The sequence below is a fragment of the Eufriesea mexicana genome, unplaced genomic scaffold (assembly GCF_001483705.2).
Source record: "Eufriesea mexicana isolate 0111107269 unplaced genomic scaffold, ASM148370v2 scaffold107, whole genome shotgun sequence".
Lineage (NCBI taxonomy): Eukaryota > Metazoa > Arthropoda > Insecta > Hymenoptera > Apidae > Eufriesea > Eufriesea mexicana.
In genome coordinates, this window is record NW_016908335.1 from 444,775 (window position 1) to 470,058 (window position 25,284).

General features: G+C 50.9%; 1 protein-coding gene across 3 annotated transcripts in view; it reads left to right on the plus strand.

Moving 5' to 3' along the window:
- Positions 1 to 19,987: 19,987 nt before the first annotated feature.
- The window catches only part of LOC108555348 (Protein tyrosine phosphatase 99A), an 87,091-nt gene continuing 81,794 nt past the window's right edge, over positions 19,988 to 25,284 (plus strand). For all 3 annotated transcript variants that reach the window (XR_001890770.1, XR_001890769.1, XM_017910955.1), the window contains exon 1: positions 19,988 to 20,139. Coding sequence is in view for 1 of the 3 variants with exons in the window: in XM_017910955.1 (XP_017766444.1) it covers positions 19,988 to 20,139 (152 nt within the window). In the remaining 2 variants the exon portion in view is untranslated. The remainder of the gene's footprint in view (positions 20,140 to 25,284) is intronic.

The window sequence follows — 25,284 nt, forward strand, 5'->3', positions numbered from 1 at the left end:
CATTCCTCGAGTCTGGCGCCACTGCTTCTCGCCGGCTTACCTAACGTAACCGTCAGCGAATATCCTCCACTCGAGAGAGGAAAACTAGGAACAGGGGCGGAAAAATAGGAAAAGGATGAACCGGAAGGGAACGTATCGGGGGATATTCCCAGCGTTAACCAGACACGAGTAATACGTCATAATTACGAGATAAGTCCGGTTGGAAGAGAAAAAAATTACAGCCACCGTGAAATTGGATGATCGCGGCATCGCGTCCCCTCGAGTGGCTGCGAAAGGCGGAATTGGAGCGTTCTTGGCCAACTAAATTATAGTCCGATAAATCAGCGGGCCGATCGCGAGAGTGTGCGCGAAGACGCATTCTCTATTCAATCTCCTGCCTTTTCTCCTGCCATGGCCGTCCTTCCTTTCGCCATCGCCTTCCGCCCGTGGATCAATCGTGGCGTTAAAACTCAATTTGGGGCCACGTCGAAAGGCGAGCCTTTGACACCCGGTCGGGACCGTGAAAAAGGCGGACGACGCTGGAATCGTGAGACGATAAAATCTCGCGCACATGTCCTCCATTTGATCGCGGCAGCCGGATACGGAAATGGCGGCGCGCGCTCCACCGTCACTCGGGGACACGTAGAGGTCTCTGGCTGTAATAAAGAATACGCGTTATTTCGATTTCTCGCCAACCGATGGCAAACGGGGAACGTTCCCACGAGGTGTCCCCGCTGGTTTGAATAATCTTCGCGCGAGGGGTGGTTGATTTTAAAATAGCGCGTCCCCGTGTGCCGCGACTGTCCTCGAGTATAAAATACCGGGGGGGAAGCGCGTAATAGTTGGTAAAGTAGCGCGAGAAAGTATTTCGCGCTGTCTAAAGTACAAATCCTTCTTAAGACGATCAGAGTCGCGTTCAGTTTAAAATGGAAGCTCGCAGGTTGAAGCGGAACGTCGCCTGAGCTGCATGAAAAATCGGATTTCCCGAGGTATTTTTAATAGCTGGGGAAACAAGGTTGCCACAGGTGCACCGGAGGCTTAGAGTTAACATCGTCCCGACAGAGGAGTTCTGTCAAAGTCAACCGGTTCATCGCGTGTAACTGTTATGCTTTCCAGGGGGTCAGTTTTGAGCAAACAATACACTGTCCAAACATTGATCCGACTTTGCCCGATTTCGGGCTCCGATATATAAGTGCAGGTGCCGTTGGAGGAGAAGCAAATCGGAAACTACTCCCGACCAGTTGCCAGACGAAATTTCTTCTCGCTTTCCCTCGGTCACCCTCGGTCTCTCTGTCTACTACGCGCGATGAAACGAAAAAGTTAAGTGTCTCGAAGTAAAGTTGCGCCTTAAAGAACACGGTCTTTCGGAGTTGCGCGATCCAGCCAATCCTTCGCGTAACTCGATATTGTCTGCAACTCTTTTTCACGGGACCATTATTGCGCTCTCTTCACGATTTCGAGCTGGTTCCGCCTCGCTCCACGTAAGACCGTGCAACGGCATTTCTCCGCGAGGATACGGGGCACTTATTATCAAAATTAAATTTTGCGCTGCCCCAAGCAGTTGTATGTGGCCGCGGTGCACGTGTGTGTACGGTGACGTGTTCGTGTGTGCGTCCGCGAACGAACCGAAAGGCATACACACAGACACGCGCGCGTAACCAGCTATGTAGCCACGCGTGTGTGTATACGTGTACGTACATAGACGCAGAGGACACGTATGTAATTCCTACAAGGGCAAAAGGTTCAGAACGATAACAAGCTCGGATAAAGGAGGGTGAGCACTGTTCATGGCGATCCAAGCTGTGACCCCGCCATAAATTTCCCGGCAAGCCTGACGCCTGAAAATTCCAGTCCGTAAGAACGGGCCGGCGCGAGGCTTTAGGTTCTCTCTGACGTCGTTCTCCTTCCTCTACGGGCTGTAATCCCGGTCGAGGACTATCATCGATCCGAAAAAAGCGCTCATTTGCCGCCGGTGACGCCATTTTGTCACCGCTGACAACCCCGACGCAATATTCAGCCGACTTAACACGGCGCGTACCTGACAAATTTTTACTCGATCACTCCAACTGTCGCGACCCATCAGCCCTTTCCGTGCCTTTGTTCCCTTCTTCTTTATCCCTTTCATTCGTCCCTATTTCTCCCTGCCATTTTTCTCTTCCTTTTATCTTCTTCCTCCGCGTTACAACGCTGCCCGTTACAATCGATTCGACGGAAGAATTATAATAACGTTTCGTCGATCGAAGTTCGTAACGTTCGCGAACGAATCGACGCCGCGACGACGCCGGTTTCGAGGAAACGGCGATTCGCGCAGGAACATTGGATAACGTCGAATTCTCTCGCGTAAACCGTGAGTATCTTCCGTTCCGCGTCGATAAAAAGCGAATATTTCCCAGGGAATCCGATTTTCCAGCCGGACATGTATTCTCGAAGCTTCGTATTTCGCGGCCATATTCTTCAACCTTTCTCCCCCTCGTACCCGCGTCCCGGTTCTCTTCCTTTTGTTCAGCCCGATAAAAATACGGGGACCCAGGAATTCGTCGGACTTTCAATGGATCGCGGCTAATATTTTCCGTAAGTTTGTTCGCAAACGGCAGGAACTACCGCGGAAACGCGAGCCTCTGGTCCGTGGAAAATAAAGGGAGTTGGTCGAATACGCGGCATACTCGCTTGCAGCGGATCACTTGGAGCGGCTAATTAAATCCCTGCTAGGGAAAAGGCCGAGCATCGTTGCTGCCTAAAAAACGTCTCCGCTTGAGCGTTTAATCACGAGTCGTTGATTGCGGCGACGTCGCGTTTGTGCCCGTGTACGTTCTCCAAGCGACGCCATTTTCCTCCGCTTCGTTTCGCGCAGTCCGTCAACGGTGGCGCCACCGTGTCGCTCGGCAAGAACCTACCATTTTTATTTCTCTCCGCTTCGATACTCAACCGAATTCGACGAATAAATCCCTCCCGATCTAGCGTCTACGATTAGTCGCGGCGTTGGGTTAATTGGAAAAGAGAGAGGTGCGATTGCGACGCGGAAGTGAGGGAGACAGAGCGAGGGATAGGTCGCGATAATGGACTACTTTGGCGGGTTCATCGGGACGATTTGAATTCGAAGCTACACGCGTCTATCTCTGCCATTTGCCGAATAATCGTGGCGCGCGACAGGGTTCGTTACTTCCTTAGCGGTATGCGCGCGAACTTGGCGCGTTCATTAGTTGCCGAACTGGTAACACGGACACGCGTGACGGCATTTTGCATACTGGGAATCGACTGGCCGGTTGTTGTAATTGGCGAAGTAGCTGCGCCGGGTAATTGGCAAAGTAGGTGTATTTGAGCGACGAAACGGTCTATTGGGAAGGTCTGATTACCTACGGCTTGAAGCACGTTGTTATTGGACGGGTTCCACTGTTTTCATTGTCGTGTCTCCGTCGAATAAGGCAACACTGTGTACCCGCGTATCGGCCATTTTGAAATTCCCAGTTGCGATTGCGATCGACGATTCTCGCGAAACAACGGCACAGCGCCGTGCACGAATCCTTGATATTTACTCTAGCGACGGAAGTCGAAGAGAATTAGTCGTTTAAGTATAAAATGACCGGGGAAAGGGGACACCTGAATAATCGATAACCGGTGTTCCGTGGACGGGCAGCGACGCTACAAATTCAATATCGACGCATCTGGACGTTCACGGCGTCGCGATTATTTTCGCCGCGTGCACGGGAAGGCATCGTGATTGCCGTCACGAAAATTCGATAATAAAACGGGGGGGGGGACACAGTCGAAGGCGAATCTCCGATACGTCCACGCGGACCCGGCTACGACGCTGGAACATCCAATTTTGAGAGGAAGCAAGTTGGATGTAGCAAGAATTGTCCGAGAATAATGGTTTCCTGGCATCGGGTTTCTTTTGTGAAATAGCAGAGCGACATTTTTCTGGCAGCATGGATATTGAGTTTCCCTCGTCGCGACGTCGAAGCCTTTGTGTCATCGCGACGAATCGATCGTTACCGCGCGATGTATCACGCGCGTTGACACCTTGATTTTCGCCGATAATTTATGTCGCGAAGCAGCCTTAAGAACGCGCTGCGACCGAACTCACCGGAGGAATCCTCTCGGCCTTGCGTCTCGCTCGCGAGCATCCCTCGTAAACGGAGGGGTTGGGGGGACGTAGAGGGGGCAGGGCCCGGCGACGGACCGCGCGGGTTACGGGGAGAAATGAAATTCTGCCATAAATCGAGCGTGTATGGTGGCCCGTCACGGAGGGATTCGCGCGTACGGCCGCGAGGCAGAAGAGGTGTTCGCGTATCCGCAACTTCCGCGGCGGGGCATAAATCAAACGTGGGACATTCTTTAGCCGACCGCGTCCCGACACCAGAAATAAGCCACTTCTGTCCGCGCGCGCCCGGCCAGGCGCCTCGATATATATTATCTCTCGTATAAATTCTACCCCAGCCCTTCCGACTCTCCTCTACATCCTCTTACATCCAACATACGCGGCTTCTTTCGTGCTCCGCGCACGGGATCCACCCTGCCGTTCGAGCACCGTTCCCCGCTGTACCCTGTGGCAGACGTTCGCGCGGAAGATCCTTGCAACGTAAATCTGTCTGCACGCGGGGTTCCTTCGATGGATATTCCGTACCGTATACCCCATCGGGCTCTGTCGTCAACGTTATTCCTAATATCCCGCACGCGGAAACTCGACTGAGCTCTTTGTGGCATTTTTCCGCGAGACGGTTGGAAATTAAAACACGGTTAAGATCCTTTGCTCCACCGATGGATGAGATATTACGCGGATCAGGTCGGCAGAAAGTGGCTTTAATCGACTCGCTTAAACTATCAACAAGTACCCCCTGCCCCGGACCAATGCTCGATAACTGGAACATGTTCGCCAGGGCGGATAAGTGCGGTTTTAAAAGTACCTGGCCCGGCACGGGAATTATTAGCCCGTTAGAACGGCTGTAAAAGGTTTATGAATCGTTAATGACACGAACTTTCCGCGGTAATGGATATTGTATAACTGTCGCGTTTCGCACGGCGAACGGGGCACTAATGCTTTACATTATCGCGAGTAGCCATTGTTGGTGTCGCGTGCCCGCTCGCCGGACACGTTTTTCCGCTTTTTATATTTTTCATTAGCCGCTCGGCGCCGGGCTGTCAGTGGGTGAAATTGAAGTTCCCGCGGCGTACGTTTTCGGCGGGTATTCGCGTTGGAACGTGTGTGTCAAGTTACTTGGCCGGGCGCGATATTACGTCGGATACAAATCGAAATTGATTGCGCCGTTATCACCGGTACGTGTACGCTCTCTCCTCCAAACGAGTGGAAGATTTCCGCGATTATTGCGGCCACTGGCGGCCACTGCTGAAAATATCCCCGAAAACATCGATCCACGTCGTTGGCTAATTGTTTCCGATGACAGGGAAATCGAAGCGAGCCAACGATACAATTTTCAGCGATAAACACGCGACCGGCTCGTTAATCGAAAGCTTATTACACCATTGGAACTCGCTGTCACACCGTCGTATTTACCTCCACCTAGCTCTCTCGGTCTATTCGCGTACCCCGTCGCGAAGGAAAAATATCGCCGTTTAATAGACGCGTCGAAATTACGCTTCGCGTGGGTGGGGTATTGGCGAAAATATCGAGAGGAAGGATATCGACGCGGAATATCGCATATGGGAGCGGGGAAGGAAAAAGCAGAGACTCGAAATTCGCGAGCGTGGGAGCCGAGCGCTCAGAACCGTTTAGCGTTATGGAGCGTATTCTAACTCGTATCCCGGGTTCGGCCGAGTGGTATTCAATTTGCCGGGGGATAAATCCCGACGATAGCGGTCGTTAGAATAGTTGGTCGCGGGGGTCGGAAAGTTTGGGTCGGGAATGGTGAATCTTGCGCGTCCCGCGAGTGTGTTAGAGGCTAAGGGGTACAAATGACGGCTGGATGGGCCACGGAGGAGCATCGCGGCTACGAGAGCAGACTTGACACTTTTGGCAAATTTCCACGCCGGTTCTACGCGTTATCTTTTGTCTCGGAGTAATTGTTTCCCCCCGGGTCGGGGTGCACCAGCGACGACAACGATGACGACAAGGACGACGACGACTCGCACCACCGACAGCGTTACGTGGCTGAGCACGACGAGGAGAAGGAGCAGAAGGAGGAAGAGAAGGATGCCGTGAGGGTGCGGCGGGAAACACGCTGCAGGACTATCTCAGATATGGACGCGGACATTTATGTCGTAATGAAACGTCAGCCAGTTCCGCCCAACCGAATTTTGGAACTCTCCGTCCCCGCTTGTAGATGCTAATTCGTATCCGCTCGTATTTCCAGCTGGAAATCTCGCCCGGCCCGTATCTCCTGGCAAATTTCTGCGGCCCCCCCGCTACGTTATCGGTGTCGTTCGCTCGACCAGCGATTTCCCCGCTATCGATTTCGCGCGTCGCGTCGAATCGCGATCGAAACGAGATCGGAACGAGATGGAGCAACGGGGTGGATGCTTGGACGTCGAACGCCGCGGTAAGTGATCGTGGAAAAATATTTTCGCTCGTTCGCCGACTATTTTTGTTTCTCCATCGGACAAATGGAGGAACGTCGGGAAATAAGCGGGAAATGGAAGAAAAAATAAAAGCAACGGGTACCGATCGAGCGAGGAATCGTCTTGACCGTGACTCGTAAGCACGTTCCGCGAACGATCATTCCGCCGTTTACGTTCGGTAAATGAATAACTTGGAAGACGGTCGGAATCGACGTCCTAACAAAACAATAAACCGTGGACGAGACACGGGAAGGGGATTACGGTGCAACAGGGGGTAGCACACCCTGCAGGGTGGGAACCCCGCGACGAAACTCGCCGAGGGGAATTCTGGCTCGAGCTGCGTGACGTAACGATAAAAAATATATGATTTACAGGAAACTCGTAACCGTTGTTTAATAATAAATATCGGACTACGTTGTAACGGTCTCGCGACTAACGCGAGACTATCGGAAACGCGATAATAATTCACCGTGGGCGGAATTTATGAATATCGTAGACCGCGTGCTCCGCTGGAAAATCAACAGCGCTGGTTAAATGCTAATTACAACACTAACGATTATAAAAGCCCGTAGAGAACCCATTACGACGTTTACCCCGTTCCCGTTAACCGAGAAAAATGAAAGCCACGATAGAAACGAATAAGTTTCTAGTCGCGACCCGTCGTCTTTTAAATTCGCTGTTCCAGCGTCCCATTTTCCCCGATACCGATCGCCATGGTCCAGCAGCAAGGGGTGTACACACGAGGGAGGATAACCATCGTCGCGAGGATCGATTTCGCTTCGATTTCTGGCTCTTTAGTCGCGGCGCGTTTAAAACCGCGGAAAATCGAGCTCGAAACGTTTCGACGGGTCGTCAACAATGGCCCTCGAAAAACGACGAGTCGTGGACGATGGGCGGAGCGAGAGGAAGCAACGAAACAGAGAGCTTTGGAATCAAAGAGCAGGTATCGGTGGCAAACGTTTTGCGGTAATGTCAACAATTACCGCGCCGCGATTAAAATCCGCTCGCTGTTTCCGTGCGGGCACGTGCGTGCGCCGCCCGTCCCGTTTCGTTCTTGGTTAAACTCTAATTAAACCCTTTCCTCGGGACGTTTTTATACCTCGGGTCCTTTGTGAGCCGCGCGTTTTGTCCCGGCTTGAATCGCGTTTCAGTTAACGGCAGCCCGACTTCTATGATCCACGTGCACACCGAAAAACGACTAACCGAGAATGTTTCCCTGGCAATCTCGCGATTGTTTCGTCACCCTCCGCTCGCCGAGTGTACATAACCGTGCAACGGGTCTCCGCTTCTCTCTCGGTTGCCTTCAACGTCCCGCCATTTTCCGACGTCGCGACGATCTTGCGAACCGATTTCTCGATTGCACGCGAATATTTTCGTCCATCGAAATCTGTTTTATCTGACACCATCGTTGGGTTCCAGACGTGTCAGATTTTCGAAGTATTCTATGAATACGCGCGAGAGAAACGGAATCGATCTCATCGCGACTTTCTATAAATACGCAGGAATTGTTTGGGTGGCAGCAAAACAACAGTGGTGGATAACAAAAATGCGATTTATCGTGAACTGATCTAAGACTTACTCTACACGGTATGACCTTTCACACTGATCATCCAAGTTCTACAGCAGTTCTAGAATGATCAATGGATAGATCAATTATCACTACGGATATTGACAGTTCTAGTAGCCTTCTAAACAGCACTCTCGCCGTTGCATTAATCTATTCACAGATCATGTAAATTTTATAGCAGTTCTAGGTTGATCGTTGTATATATCAATAATATCTTGAGATATTAACAGTTGACAATACAGTACCGAATATAGCCACCTTAACGATACTACAGCCGTTAGATTAAGCTACTCGCTGCTCATCCAAGTTCTACACCAATTTTAGAATTATCAATGGATAGATCAATTATGGCTAGTTATATTGACGAATCGCAATACGCTACTGAGTACTGAGACTGTCTCTCAACGAACTCTTCCCAAAGAACTGTTTCCAATGAACCATATCCTCGGAACTCCTGTCAAAGAGGAACTCCTCTCAAAGCTTCACATCCATGCACCCTTATTTAAATCTTCTTTCATACCCATTCTCTCTTTCTAAAACGCGCTTTTCTCACGCAATCGTCACAGCCTTACTCTCAGTGGGTCACGTAGCCCAAATACTCATTGTCGGACGCATTCCTAGACTTCCACTCTTCACTTGCAACCGATACTTCCGTAAACATCCCGTCCACATGATCCTTGCGCGCGGTCACTCATCCTTCACTCCACGCACTTCAGATAATACTCCGAACGCTCGAGCTAAACTCAAGACCACTATTTTTTATTTTTATTATCCACTATTTTCGGGGAAGGGCCCAAGCGTTCCCACGTGCTTTACAGTCATACCTAGGCAAAAGGGCACAGACGGTGATCTTATGCCCTAATCACGCTACGCTCGCCATTCCTGCAAATATAACGTCATAGCGTTTCCCCCCTTTAATTCCCGCATTCTTGTACGTATCGTCACTTAGCCGCGATATTAATCAATTTTCTTGCACCCCGGTGTTACCACCCCGACCTGTTTCGCGTCGCAGCGCAGTCAGCAGTCATTTGTCAGCAGCGACGGCGCCATCGCGGATCCAAGCTGCTCGAAATGAAAACCGTGAAACAGCACTCGGCATGTCGAAGGAAAGAACGCTAATAGCGTGTATCGCGACGCCGCATTAGGCGAGGGCGCGCGTAAAAACGCGAGACGCGCGAGATTACATTAGAAGACGTATGCTGCCGGATTTGGCGGAGGGTTGAGGTCTGGTCGAGGGAAGCTCGCCGGTTCGTTTGGCGGTTTTTATCGGCACGTCGGCGAATCGCGAGGTTTAGCATAAGCTTCATTTACGGGGCGACCGGAACGGATGGGCGACGCTGTTTGTAAAGCGGATCCGAAAATAAATAGCGGCGCGCGCTTTCTTCGTTGGTTAGAGGCGGCGCCGGGACGAGAGTCGTTCACAAAGGACGTTTGAACGACGTTGAATGTTTAATCGCGTCGCCGCAGTGAGAAATCGCGCGTCCGTTCACCGACGTCCAACTTTGTTCTCCAGCGACGCTCCTGGCTTTTTGTAATGCTCTTATCGTCGCCGCTCTTTCGTCGGTAATCCATGCCCGGTGTCCCGATCCGCGTGATCGAGATGCGTTTCGAGTATTTCCGCGATTTCATTCCCCTCTAATTGCCCCTTTCGGTTCCTCCGCGTAGCACCTCCGGAGTGGTATCGCGACCCGTTCCAATCGCAGCTTTCCTCCTCCAACGATGGAATCTCGAGAGTTGACTTTCTCAGACGATACTACGAAAATATACAGTGTGGCTGAAATATTTATTACCTCCTCTCTGGCTTTCAATCTCTCTCTCTTTCTCTCTCTCTCTCCTTGACTCTCTGGTTCAAAGGCTATTCACACCTCGAATATCACGGTGCATTATGAAGAGTCGGTTCCTCTGTGGCACGAATTTCGCGACACGCAAATGACTGTTTAACGTCCAAGTCCTGTCTAATATCGCACAGTGGCTAACTCCTTTGATAATGCGACAGAGAACAGTTTCGAACCCGCTTTTTCGCACACACGATACGCATGGCTGCAGACGTCAAATGGACTATGATTTTGGACAATCCGGACGATATTTAGGACGTTTTTACGTAGCAATCGGTCTGAATACGAGACGTGGAACGTTTTCCGTTTCTTTTTATATCCCGTTGACTGGACGGTCGAGTTTGTCGCTGTAGGATGATAATTAGGACGCAGCCTAACACGGTGCACTTCCGCGAGTCGACATATGGCGTAAACACCGGGTCGCGCAAGAAATTTGATAATCCGAATATGTACCTCGTCTGTGCCGCGAATTCGCCTCGGCCATAACACGGATAAGCGACATAAACGCCGCGGAGGTTAATCAGTTGTCCAGGGCACTCGCTGTCAGAGATCGCTTCTGCAATGCGCCATTCCGGCGAATTTTATTTCCCCATTTTTACCGTGTACACCCCGTACGCGATACTCGAAAGTCGATTACTCGACGATTCGAACACCTTCGTGGAATCCGAGTCTCGGCTACGTTGCGCCGGGACTTTATTACCCGCGAACGGGCTTCCGTGTTCGCGACGTGGCTGCGTCCTAGCGGAACCGATTCGCTTCTTGCGGCCCCCGCAAACAGGATTGTTACCCTTTCTGAAAAGTTCCCGGTCGTCGTTGCAGCGCGCCATTATTTCGTCCCGGCTTTTTCGCCCGCGACCGCAGGTATTACGTCGCACTAAACAAATGGGTTATTCGCGGCAACATTTGTCTTTGTACTTCAGCCACCGTACTTAAAGCATCCGAGACGCAAGTAAAATATTTGCGAGAGCCAGCCCGCTCACCCTCGCCCGCGATTTCTCTTTTTGCCCGACGTACCCCTCGACGGTTCCCTCGGCCAGCCCCTGTCTTGCCCGCCTGTCCCCGCTAGACCACGCGAACGTGTATTTTTACGAGGGATTACGGATCCTATATCGGTAATTCTGTCTAACCTATTTACGCGGGCAACGTCTGACCGCCGTGCAAACAAACAGTTCACGGCACGATCGCCATTACGTTTTTCTTCCTCTCCTTTTATCTCTATAAGTCCTTTTTACCGTGCTAGTCGATTTGATACTGTAGCCGGGAAATAAACATGGCGAAGCGGTAGTTTAAAGCGAGCGAAGATAACGTTGGAACTCGTTCTTCCTCGTTTAGGTTGGGTTATGTGTAGTGGAATGATCGTAGAGGTATTTCGAAAATTATTCCTTTCCTGTTCGATCACTGCTTCACGCCTTTAGCTATTGATAATATTGCCCGAGGAAATAGAGCCAACCATGAGCGTCGCAGATAAGAGGCATAGTTCGTAGCCGAGGTCCGATGTAAACAAAGCGGAACAGGCTCGTAGAGGCTCGTGGTTAATATTCGCCGATGTCTTCCTGGCTCAGTTGTGTGTTATTCTTCGACGCGTACGGACGTGCGACCGACGCTGCTGCGTTGACTGCGACACGTGTCTGCTTAAATCGTGAGGTAAGGGTTTTAAAATTACTCTGATTTGTGCTCGTGACTCATAGGTTACTATACAGGATATAATAGTAATTGTTCCTCTGTTCCTTTTCTTTTCGACTACTCGCAACTTATTAACAATTGTGATTGATCAATCGTGGTCACTACGTCGCGATTACTACACACCTAGGCAAATAAGACACCGGAGTATTTCTAAAAATCGACAGAGCTAAACACGCGAGAGTTAGGTGCAATACTGTCTTTTCCCTATTTTTCTTTGCAAAGGATTACATAAATGGACAGAAATTCCGAAATTAATCGCGATCCGTCGAAATCACGATGTATTCAAGATGGAGTCCTCGACGGCGCCATGTTCCTCCGTCCCTCTAATGCGCTGTTTTATATTCGATTAATTCCGACCGGTTTCACGCGAGATCGGATCGCGAAAAAATTCTCTCATTCGGGTGGAAAGTGGACCGTTTCTTCGGGACCGCGTGTAAATGGGAGACGAATACCGGGACGAAACGCGTGCACGATCGAGCGACATCGTAAATAGACCGACAAAATCATATAGGGGCAAACACGGTGCGGGAATGCGTCGACGTCGCGAGGACAAACACACTCGCGTACAGGTGAACAAATATTACGCTTATATGGGATCGTGCTTGACAATAAGGTCGGGAAGCGAACTGTAACTCGCTGTGAAAACATGCCTTTAAGGAACCCTTGCCTATCTCTCATCCGGCCCGTCTTTCCTCCTCATCGGATTTCACGCGATGAATTTTTACTCCAACTTCTTCGTTTCTGGCATTTTCGTTCTTCGTATCACTGTGTCGGAAATTAGATAATACAGAATTACCTCGGAAATTCGCTTCCTGAATGAATATATTATCAGATCCTCGTCGGACATGTCAATTTTCTGTCAGAATCTTTATCAGTTACTGTGTGACGTGGTTAAAACGTGTCCTTTAAATCCGAGATTGACGTTTTATCTTTTAATTTTCAAGCGTTGTAAAAATCTTCGAAAATTCCGAGGTTCCTATTAAAGTCTCCATTTGGACGCGCGAGTAATGTTTATGTGGTAGGATGTTTTGATCGGTAGAAGCAGAGTGGCGAACGCTAAAATAGCGAAACGCTAGGAGACGTATTTGTATAACCCAGGAGGATCTACGGTATGGAAATTTATAGGAAAATCTGCTAGATACTTCCCAGCTTCCTCCAGATTGTAAGTTGAATATTTTCGACAATCTTACCCCTGTGGATTTCCATCATCTTCGTAGAAGGCACGTCAAAGTTCGCGTATCGGGGCGCAGGGCCCTCGAGGAGATTCTCGAGCAGTCTGCAGCCCTTCACGGGCGGCCGTGGACCGATTTTCCCAGCGTTCTGTCACCTCGCGCTATCACTGCATCAATATTACGTCTCTTTATATCTCTCCTCGCCCGGAGCGGATATTTGCCCAGCGTTACGCACATATTGCATTCCTCGCGAACCTTGCTCGCGCTATCCCGTGTTCGGATGTTGGACGAACGGAGAGGGTCCCATCGAGACGCGATTCGTTCCCGAAAACTTGGCCTGTTCCGCCAACGAGAATTCCAAGCTTCCGCACGGCGCGCCGCGTCGTGGTCGATAGCCCGAAAGATACGCGAGACTCGTAAATCAATCCTGCCGGGGGAAAATAAATTCCCTCCGTGGACCGATCCAACGACGTCCAACTTACGGCCGAATCCGTTTCCATTCGTTTTCCCTCGCGCAGAATCGGTCCGGCTGGCGCACAAAGGGAAAAGGCCGAAACCCGCGCGGAAAAAACATGCCTGGACCGAGCGAGAGGGTGAAATTCCCCGCGTACGTTTACGCGAGACGAGGGTGCGCATAAAGATACGAGAGGGCGCTAATTTTGCGGCGGTGTTCCTGATGGGACGGACTCCGTGTCCCGGGGACCGGACAAGCAGCCGAGCCAGCTGACCGCCGAGTCATTTCTGTTTTACGTTTTATCCGCTTGCACGACTCTCGCGTCCACGGTTCTCGACTGGTCAGAGGTTGGTCAGTGAGGGAAAGCCACGAAGGGAAAAAACGAGAAGAGAACGCTGTGCCGCCGTCTACCCCCGGGACCAACCCCCGACGACCCTCTTCAACGCTCCTTTCCCGGGGATTTCTGGTGTAAAATACGGAACGAGCGCGGCCGAGGCGTGGGAAATTTCAGTAATATCAGCGGTCACTTGCGGGACCGCGAGGAATATTAAACCTGTTCCCGATGAATTTTTCCCCGGGACGGAGGAACGGACGAACGGGAACGAAATTACCCGGGCAATTGTGCAACGTTCGGCGTATAACTTTTAGAAACAAACGCGTTCCTCGTTAGTTTTTAATTGGATTTCGGTTTGGCTCGGTCCCATCGCGAGAGAAACACCGTCAATTATTTGTTTTTAATGAACGTAATCGAGGTGCAGGGATTTTTCGGTCGGTCGGCTATCGGGTTATTAATTTTCAAATGTAAAACACGCCGAATGTGTAAACCTCGGCTAGCCGTTCGCGATAAATTTGCGGTGGCCACCGGGGACGGGGTAGGTGGATCGAGGGGGTGCGTTCGGGAAACGTGCAAATATGTAATTTGAAATTTACACCGTGCCGGCGTATTATGTTCCGTCAACGCGTAAACAGGAAAATATCCAGCGCGGCGTGCCGTAGCCGGCGTCGCGTTAACGAGGCGGCAATCGATGCGCGCGAAACGAATTATAAGGAGTAAAGTAATACGCCTGGCTCGCAGGCTGACTCGCGTCGAGCGCAATTTCCATTCGGCGGAAAGTCGACCGCGCGCACGGCGCCGTTGCGACTGCATTAACGAAATATCGCGGCAGGCTCGATCGTGATGCAGTTATACGTGCAATTTACCGTGCGACGGGTCCCTGGAAAATTGCATTCCCATCGAGGCCAGCGACGCTTTTTCGGCCGGGGTCGCGTTTACGGCTGCATTTTTCCTCGTCGAGCGGACGCGCCGGGCACGGGACGCGCACGGGACGAGAGCGAAGGAAAATGAAAATGGAGATAAAGAATAGGAAGGATCGCGGAACGGGGATGGATGAGAGAAGGCTTGTAGGGTGGAAACCCTTTCACCTTGCAAGTATTTCTGAACGCACTTGCCGGAAACTACCTTCTATTACCGGTCCACGGTCTACACCTGGGTCCCAGGCTCCACCAGGCGCCATCCCCGAGGATCCACGCAAATCCTGCCGGATCGAATCGATATCCCGGTGGAAGCATCGGCCAAGAATGGACCACGGGCCAATTTCCTCGGGACAGTTTGCGATTTTTCACTTTGCACGCCGGCCTGCGTAATCCCGTTTTCCCCGTTCTTTCTAACGATAATCCTGGGCCCGCCCAAGGGGAAAACGTCAGCGTATAGCCAGGCAGAAGGGAAATACCGTGGCGCGTCTGGTCAGGTTCACAGAGGGACGGCATAAAGGCGGCGGGATCGTGGCTGTGTGTATTTATCAATCGGAAATATCGCCGCACACAGGGGCGTTATCGTTCCTCCTATACGGTTTGTCGCCCGCCGCGCATTTATTATACCGGGGACAGATGTATCGCGGCCGAACAAAGCCGACTATGAAAGGGGAGAACGATCGGGGAAAAAAATGTGCCCCCGCGTCGATTTAACGACAGTCGGGGTAAATATCGGTCGGCGATCGAATCGTCGGCATCGTCGATTATCTTAACGACATTTGACCGCCGGGTTCGAGAGATCTATCGAAATCGGGCAACGCGAACGAATAGACCTGCCGCGCGATCGGTGAAACGCGGTATAGGCGAAACGTGACATTGCAAACACCGGTACCCGGTTTTCCCCGGTAACCGGTGACACTCGAAACTGACAACGACCGTTTCTGGAAGCTGCGCGAGTAGGAGCTTGTCGATATCGAGTCCCGAGCGTTACGGGGCGGGGCGTCGGAGTTTCCCCGCTGCTCCGCGACTAAGGCGGTATTTGCGGATAATGCAGCGAAATCTTTTTAAACTTTCCGTTCCGTCTGGGTGGCTCGCGTTAACCGAACGTCCTATCGGAAACAACTGTTTGTGTTTCCGATAGCAACCGACGCGCCGCATCGAGTGGATGAAACCTTCGGAGACAGTTTATCCTTTAAAGTTTATCCTTCGCTCGCTGCCTCGACAAGGAACGATGCTCCTTCAGTTTTTCCAATGCTCGCCACCGCGAGCGCTGTCGGGGATCGATTCGGGACGCGAAACCGATGTTCCTCGCGAAATTGCTACCCCGCCTCGCGCCGCGTCGCGCGCCCCTTTTAAATCTGCTTTTTAAACCCGGCAACGCTCTAAATCTTTCACGTGCACCTTTAAGCCCGCCTTTCCTCCTGAATACGTAAATCCGTATCGCGCGCGTATTTTAAATATACCGCGCCTGATATCGCGGAGCCGGGAGTACACCGGAAGCGGGGCACGGCGTCGAGATACCGCGAGATATGGCGACTCGCGGGCCGATTTCCGTGGCGATCGGCGGGGAATTCGGCGTGAAAACGCGGAGAATATTAACGAGCGCGTGGCGATCGGTCTCTCCGGTTCGTCGTTGCCACAGATGGCGACACTGGAATAAAAGCCGATATTAGGAAAGCACGCGAAACGGCGGATACTCGGCGAGGATACGGGTAAACAATATCGGGCAAATACGTCGCGTGGAAACGTGGAATGTAATAGAGACTCAGATGGTACGGTAACGGTATCGATAAGGCTCGATCGAACGGGCCTGGAGCGCGTTGCTTTATCCGATCAGGTATTTGCTCGAGGAAAAGTCCAACGCTTGTTCGAGCCGGAGGAAAACTAACGGTTCGAGGATACCGGTACCGAAGCGAGGCAGATTCGCGCGCGCGTATCGTTGGATATCGAATGAAGCGGCTCCTCGGCAAACGGACTCGTCCCGGTGTGTTTGCGCGTGTAACGCGGATCGCCTCGGTAAGCCCTTTAGGCTGTTGAAAAGGGAAAATAGTAACTCTCTCGACTCTTTCATTGCCGGCTAACCGCGATACCGGTTTCCCGCGACCGCGACCGTGATCGCGCGCTGAATATCGGGGGTAACATCGCGTGGGGCGTGGGTAGACCAAGGATCGGGGGCGGAAAGGAAGATGGCGACGACGGTGGGTTAATGCTTAAACGGCGAGCCTTAACGACAAAACGTAGTCAGAGATATTTACGTGCGAGCCATATGGTTGAGCACGGCAAAACAGTTCTTAAAATGACGCTCATAAATTTTGGTAAACGGCCCCGCTGGAATTTATATTCCGCGCAGAGCAAAGGGGGGACGGCGTCCCTCTGCGCGCAGTTACGTCGGTATGCAACGTAACCTATATAACTTCCGGTATCAAGCGTCCGCGGATCCTCGTTACCGAGGCCAGAAGACACATTTCGCCCGGAGTTCCGGCAGCGCGGTTCGCTCTAATTGAGAAAAATTGTTTGCAGTATGGGCGCGGACAAAGGAGACGCACGCCTCGAGGATTTATTACGCGGACCTTCTCCTTTGCCAGAAATTCGCCGAGTCTTCTGCCAATTAAAACAGCTTCGATCCGGATCGGTCCAGAACACCGACGTGGTTCTAGCCAATGCCTTCGTTGCTTCTTTCTTTTCCACGACTTTGTTCGAGAATCGTAAGACTCCGCCGGAAATCGCGTCGTTAAAAATCACGGCCATTGACGGGGACGTTTGTCTACATAATAATAATCTCGGGTTTGCAAGAGTATGCGAGCTCCGGCTGCCGATAGCGTGGATAACCGGAGTCTCGAAACGAAGTGGCGATCTGCTTGATTTTCGTGGCAGATTGACACAGGAGGCCCACCGTTAAAAGGGCTGCTCGAAGAGCGGACGAGAGAGTTTCAGTGGTAGGAACGAAAGAATATCGTATCCGATGGAGTCAAGTGCAATCGGCCATCGAGTATGTGGTTAGAATCGGATTAATAAAAAGGGACCTTCGATCTTGATTATATTTTATACTTTTTGGTGGTATATGTTAAAAGTAAGATAGGAATTAATCTCTTAAGTGTGGTAATGATCGGATTTATAGGAATTGAACTTTTAACTTTGATTATATTTTACTCCCTGGCGGTGTAAATGTGCGGAGGCTTGAGTCTTCCGAGATGCGTGATGCAGACAGTGGATTGTCGAAAAAGTGTCTCCACGAACCCTTCAACCAGGTTCTTATAGACTCTATGACAACCTATTGCGTCACTGAACCCTGTTTCGAAAATTGATAAGATGGTTGCTCGAAGCAAAGATAGATCTCGTTGCACGGTGACATCGTCCAAATAAAGATTCCTCTCGCGAGTAAGAGACTTATTTAACCCAGCCCTCTCTTCTCCTCCCCTCGCAGATTTATCAGTGATTCTTCGCCCGAATCGCGAATCGCGTTCCCCTATATTTAGCACTAGATTTACGGACGCTATCTGTATACCTATTTCTAAAGGCACCTGTCAAATTGGTAAGGTAAAGGAAACCACGTGTCCTTTTTTAACGATTAGTTTAATTTAAAAACAATTATATATTATATTAACAGTCTTAATATAAGTTAATTAAATTTGTTACCATCGTATAATCGGAGCAACCCTTCCGTCAAATTCACGGGTTCCGTAAATCTAGCGTTAAACATTCACGTTGCGAATCGAGAATACCTCCTGGGCTAAGGAAATCTGCGAATTGTACACACTCCGCTACCGAAACAGATTTTTCGCGAATCAGTTTATTCGTCGGAGGGCAAACAGGCTCCGGTTATTAGTACATCGGAATATTTATCCGAAAATTTACGTACCTTCGATTTATCGGCGAAAGAATTTCGGTAAACGAAATACACCAGCGCTGCGGCCTGTTTGCTCTCGACTGCGCGCTCGATACGATCCTTCCGGGGAACAGACGCGATGTTTCGATCGTCCGTACGGAAACGGGTGCAGGAGAAACTGACAGGGTCGAGGGGCCAGCCAATAAGTCCAGGAGGATTCGATCACGCCCCGTTCGCGTTCCCATGTCCGCTCGATAAGACCCCGCAAACGAGCCCGCATCGTTTTTCCAGCCCGACCACTCGTCCCTGTCGGCCGCGCGATTATTTTCCCACCCCTGCGAGATCGAGTTCGTTAAGCCGCCGCGATACACGGTTTATTCCCGTTCCTTCTTCGCGACCCGTCACCGAGAGATAGACATCCGCGTTGGCCCTTCAACGCTTCCAGCCACGAGAATTATTAACCAGGGACGAATACTCGGGGGATGATACCACGACGCAACGCCGGGTTTCACCTGTCCGCGAAATTAACAGGCGGTTTTTCGAACCTTTCCGATCGACCTAATTGTTCGCCATACGATGAACGGTCGTATAAAAAGAGGTCGTCAAAGGGTCCGTCGTTGAAACTTCGTTGTTCATCTCGGCTGGCTGAGTAATTATCGGTGCAACGGAGATTACCGAAGGGATGGGTCGAGTGGTCGCTATCATTCGGAGGGGCGCGGAGAAGCGAAGCTTAGCGTTGCGTGTGGGGTGAAGTCAAGAAATACGGACCACTCGAGTCGCTGTCCAATGTCGGTGGGACGATTTAATGAGCTTTTCATCGATCTCTCACGGGTGATTCGCGAAAGAGGTGAAAGATAAACGGACGAGTATTAAAATCAACACCTGGTCTGTGCCCGGTTAATTCTCTTTAACTATAATCCAGTGATATCCGATCCGTTCCGCGATATCACCATCGTCCGTGGAAAGAAAACAGACGAAACGGGAACGATTCGAGATTACCCCGGTAAGCTTGGAACGACGCGACGAATTAAAATCCGCGCGAGGATAGAGCCAACGAGGAGCAAGCATCGGGGTCGCTCGCAACAGGCTGCGTTTACAGTGGACGATTAATTGCTCGAAGCTAACCGTGACCAGCTTCTCGCCCCGCTGCAACACGCCAGGACGCGCGAACGAACGACCGAGGTCAGGGGAGGATCACGACTCTATCGTGCGAGGGTTGCGCACCCCCGTTCTCATTTATGATCTTATGCAACGTGCGCGCAATGTTATATCTCCGTGGCTCGCATGGCGGCGCATATTAAACGGTCCACTCTTATCCGGCACCGGCGACGAGCGTGATCGGCGTTTCAGACGGCGTCTCCTTCGAAAGCTTGTCCTCTTCTTGGACCGCGATAAAACGTTCTAGCCGATCGGTTAAAGTGGAGAGACTCTCGCGAGCCGTAGGGACGATTACACGGAAACGTTAGGCGAGTTGCAGAGAATTTTAGGTAATTTCCTTAAGCGTAGGGGCTACGAGCGATTGCGAGGCTTTAAAAGTTTTTCTATCTCCGTTTCTGAAACTCTGAAACCGCTGAGGAAGTCGCGGCAAACTCGCGGACGATTTGCTTGATCGTCGAAAGTAAGGGTGTTATTTACGCGCGGCGATACAGCCACGATAACTCGCGCGTTGAAAATAACCGCGAGGATGGATTAAAGTGGTTTAAAGCCATGCTAAAACTTGGAAATTTGCTTTCAGATGTGCCTGATCCACCGGACCGACCGCTCATATCGAACTTCACGTCGAGATCCGTGCGTCTGTCCTGGGTGGCCAGCCGTAACTCTCACAACAACCCTATCCTGTACTACGTCATCGAGACTCAGTAAGTCCTCTTTGAATTATGTAAACCATCGATTTTGCCCTTCCAACCGGGTACAGGTACCGGTTGGTAGTTTTCACTTGCGGTTACCCCCGTAATCAGGACCATTTTCCGAATGTTTTTCCGAAGGGAAAGGGAAATTAATCCGATGGGAACGAACGTGGTTGCGAGTTAATTTTTCCTTTTTCGTTTTTACCCCTTTGTCCACCGCGATGATATTTCCGTCGGTTTGGTTCGACGAAACGGCGCGAGAGGGACAAGGGGCGCGGTCCAAAATAGCCGTCTGCATTCGAGTACGTCTCGGAGCCTGATTATCTTTCAGATACAAGGTACGAGTCGGAGGCTTTAGCCCCGTAGCTCGGGGAACGGAAACGGATAAAATAAAAGGAGTTACTAGGGATAAGAACTGCGGTGTCGATAAGCACCCTTTGTTCTCCCTCGCTTCTCCCGTTCCTGTTATCTTTTCCCGTTCTTCCTCGTCTGCCTCCCTTTTTCTCTCGCTCCACCTCTTTCCGCTTCTTTCCCTCTGTCGCTCGCCCTTCTCACCCCACCGCCTCGTTCGCCGTCCACGTACGAAAGGAAGGCCCAAGCTCGCACTTATCCCCGGTTCTCTCGTTCCTCCGATTTTCCACGGAGAAATTCGCTATCGACATTTCCGAGTGGCACGTATATCGAATGACCACTCGCGAGGTTTGCACACGGGAATGCGGGAAAATGTGCAGAAGGAAATTGGACCGATCGAAAGGTGGAGAAAGAAGGAAAGGGAAAGGCGTGGAAAGCTTTTCGCGCGCGCGCTATCTCTCTCCCTCTCTCTGTATCCGCTTTTGCAACCCCTCGGTGCGCCCTTCCCGCGCTACCACCCCTCTCCGTCACGGCTAACTGGTCCGGTTTCGCCGATAGCTTTTGTCGTGCCAACAGCGAGCGGGGAATTCGGTCGTTACCATAACTTTTATCGAGCCGCACGTAAATCCGAACTACTAGCCGCGCATTGTAAATAACGTCGGTTTAATTCAATTTGTCGCACGCGTCTTTCTTCTTTATCACCCGACGCGATCTCCGATCGCAAACACCTCGATCACGCCACCCCTTTTTCGTCACCACCGATTACTCGCGCGACGAATCCCAGCCGAATCGCGAGAATCGAGCTGTTTGCAACCCCCGCGAATTGACGTTCGGAGAGGGGGATGGAAGAAAGGGGCTACGGTGAATTAAACGAATGGCGAGCGGAACGAGGGTACAAGCGCGAGGTCACGTTTTGTCGCGTTATTCAGCTTCTTTTCTTTCGATTACCCTTCGGTCGGGTTTTCCTCGCCGCCAAACGAAGCCAGCGAATTTAGGCGCAAGAAGCGGGCGATGGGGCGGGCGAAGACAGGGAAGGAGAGGAAAAAGATAAGGGAACGGGATTGGAAGACGGGTTGACGAGGCCGTAGCAGCAGGGGGTTGGGCGAGGAAGAAAATTAGTTTGAGTCTTTGAAAAAGGAAGACAATGGGCGCTGGGTCTGCGGTGCGGAAAGTAGACCTTCGATTTTCATCTTTCTCTCGTTTTTTCCCCTTCTCTCTCGCGCTCTTTTTTCTCCTCTTCTTTCCGCTTTAAGACTTCGCGGTCGGTGCATGTAATAGCCGCCGGTCCGTCGCGGTAACGCTTCGTAAATAGTTTTAAATTACACCGGGCCGTAAATCAGCCCTCTAATAAGATTCCCCGTTAAATCCGCTTCCCGCTGCGGTTTTAAATGCTTTTCCAGTTTCGCGAACACCGGCCGTTCGACCTATCGATATCGATTGCTTCCGTTCGACTGGCCGATGGATTCGTCGCCGAGCGAAATCCGCGCTGTTGGTCACGACGTTTAACGCGAGTCCGGAAATTTCTAATATAGAGTCGACCCCTAGGTGAACTGTGGCGGGCAGCGCGGATACGACCTCGCGATTTAATTATTAAGCCGGAATACGGAGCGCATTGCGCACGTACGTCCATTCATTTCGCCGGACGGAAATGGCAGTCGCATCGAAGGAACGGGAAGAATGGGGACGTTGGAAAAGGGCGAGCGATGGGGAGAGGAAAGATAAAACGAGGGTCAGTGGTGGGAGACGGAATTCTTAATCAAGTTTCTTTTCCGATCCTCTTATCCTCGTTCAACGGGGCCAGACAAAGCCGTGAGAGTGAAGAGAAGTTATAGGAAATAATATATCAGCCGGGTGTCGTTATGGTCGCCGAATATTGAAGTTTCGCCCGCGAACCACTTCGCCTTGCCGCTCTAGCTGGCAGGCCCTTTCAGAAAACTATCGTAATACCTCATAGAACTTGGAAAATATTAGTTTTATAATAAAGTTCGAACAAACTTCCTTCTTCGCCCTCAACCCCTCTGCTCTCTCTCTCTCTCTCTCTCTCTTTCTCTCTCTACGCTTTTCCTCCATTTCTTCGGTAGCCCGCCTTCTCTTCCAACGCCGCGGAGTTTCCATCGGAGCTAGAGACGGTCCGTGGCAGTCATTTCGTCCGTGGGTTATTAATCTTTGAGGAAATCAAGAGCCGTTTTGACGAAGAACTCCTCACAATGCAGTGTCCCGAGGACGATTCTCGCCAATGGCATGCGACGCCACTGCGACGTGGAAACTTTGTCGAACGATAAACGGGTCCGTGAGTTTCGAATTAAAAATTCGACGTCCGCTGGGATCGGAAGGGTTGGTTATTTTCCAGGTCTCGTCCGATATAGCCGCGTAACTCGAGAGTCGAGATTCTTCCAGCAAACGGAAAGACTCACCTCGGTAATCTCGGTTGGAAAGAATCGTTGCGTCCTCGGCTTTAGTCCCAGCGATCGATGACGTTTATAATTGGACCCTTAATGACACGGGGAGATCGTCGTGGGAGAAGAAGAAGGAGCGAGGTCGAAGGGAGTTGGGGATTTTCGCGAAAAAAAAAGGAGGAAAATCCTCTTAAATTCTCGTCGAGAGTTTTATTTCTATGAGGTTTAATGAACTGTCGACGGGAAAGTAATCCTTCGCTATATTCGTGCCCGTCCGACTGGACGGACTATCAATCTTCGTGCTGCCGCGAAGGACCAATCAATTTCCTCGAATAATTCATTCGCAGCCGTCCGTGTAACCCGCGTAATATCGTTACACTCGTTCGAGCTTCCTCGAAATTAACCGTAATTGAATCGTTACGCGGGCTACAATTTTCAAAATTAATTCTCCCGTGCTGAATTTCCAATGAACTTTGGTTCACCCGCGCTCGCGTGCAGGGGGGTGTTTTCACGCTGGTTCTCTTCCGCGAGGGACCACCCCGCGTTGTCGGATTTCCTCGGAGTCACGGAGGAACGGAATAAAGTGCAGGATCGAGGGGGAGAGCGTCGGATCGAAGACATCGATTACTCTTAAGTTTCCTCCGAGGCGGACGGTGCTGCGAGATATTCGATTACGAGGCAGTACATGTGGGGCACCCTTTGTGCGATTGAAGGACCGGGGTTTGTTTTCACTCGCTACACAGGGCATTTAAGCTCGATCCACTTGTCACCGGGATAAGGTCGTGTTATCAGGTCGCTTTGTCCGATGCTCGTAAAAAGACGCTTGGCGGACGACAAACACAACCAGCTCCGGGGTCTGTGTACCCCGGAACAAATACGCTCGTTCGACTTATCGATTACCTTCTTCATAACCCAGCAATTAGCGCACGGCGTGACTCGGGCAAAAAGAAGCCGAACGGCCGGAATAGATTATTCAAATGCGGCCGGAATTCGTTAAAACGGAGCGGGAACACTTTTCGAGTGGTCGAAAAATAAATATTGCATAAGTTCGTTATACGCTGTCGCGGCGAATCAAAGGCGAGGAACGATTTGCATATCAAAATCAGTGGAACGGGAACGACGCGATCGCGTAACAACCGCGACTTCTTCTCCCGTTTCCACGGGGTAAACGCGCGTGGGGATAATTTGGGGAATAATTGATGCGAGGTCGTAGGATGGTCTTCTGTAAAGATCGTAGAACCCATGTTTATTAAAAAATAGATCAGCTTACGCTGAAAGACAACGTTATGCATCGTCGCTTTTGTCCTAAAACGGATACAAAACAGTCGAGAGCTGTAGATCGCCAAGGGTTTGTTCTTTTTTGACTCTCGGTGGTCAGTTCCGCGTCATTCTTCGTTGCACCGGGACGCGAAGGGTCGAACCTTTCTTCAGACATTGGACTAAAAATGTATCTGTATAAATTGTATTGCGGGGGCCCTTCCCCACGCTTGTTGCTGAAGTAGACTTGTCCCAGGTACCCTCGGTGTAGAGACGTAGCTGGAAGGGATGGAAGGAAAAGGAAGGGATGCGTGTTTCGTCCTGGGCCTGCTAGTGGACTCGTCAGTAAGGCTTTCTAGCAGGCCCTGTCTTAAGTCGAGATAATATTAGAAGGTCAGGAACTTGCGAGGGAGTCCTCGAACCTCCTTGAAGTCGGAATCCATCTAATGGCGAGAGTGAGAATGATGGTCGCTACAGTATTATATCCCTTATTTTCCTGATTCTTATTTAAAATTACTGTCTCGCTGAATACACGAAACACTGTGTTCGTTTTGTACCCTTTGCATTTACGACAGTGTATATAAACGTTGTACTCAGACTCTGAGACTCAACACTCACCCTCCGATTGCCCCCCTCGCGCGCTGCATTCGCCCTTAAAAATCCTACACGCGCAGTCGCGCAATCTTATACCTTGGAAAACGACTATCCTCACTTTTCACGTAAATCAAAGTAATAAACGCACGCTCGCGAGTATTTCGCTCCGTACATCCTTCACTGACGCCGTACTCCGCACTCGCCACCCCATATGCGTTTTCGACACCCCGGTGACGGCGGGGTAATACGCGTCACGTTTATTACTCACGCTGGAAACGTAAGCTTCTCGTCTTTTTCCCACTTTCCTCAATTTTTAACTTCAAACTTCCACGCTCGAGACCTCTCGGACCGTGTTCGGGGCGGTTCCGCAGCTGACGCTCGGCGTCAAGGAACCGAGCCCGGTGAAAAATTCCTCGGACTTAATAGACATAATTTCATCGTCGAGTGCGGCCACGTAGCCGCGCGTTCTTCGCCACGTTCTTTGCCACGCTGCGATTTGAATAACGAATTAATGTCATTTACGTGACACGCAATCGAATCGCGAGCCAGGGGCGGTCGA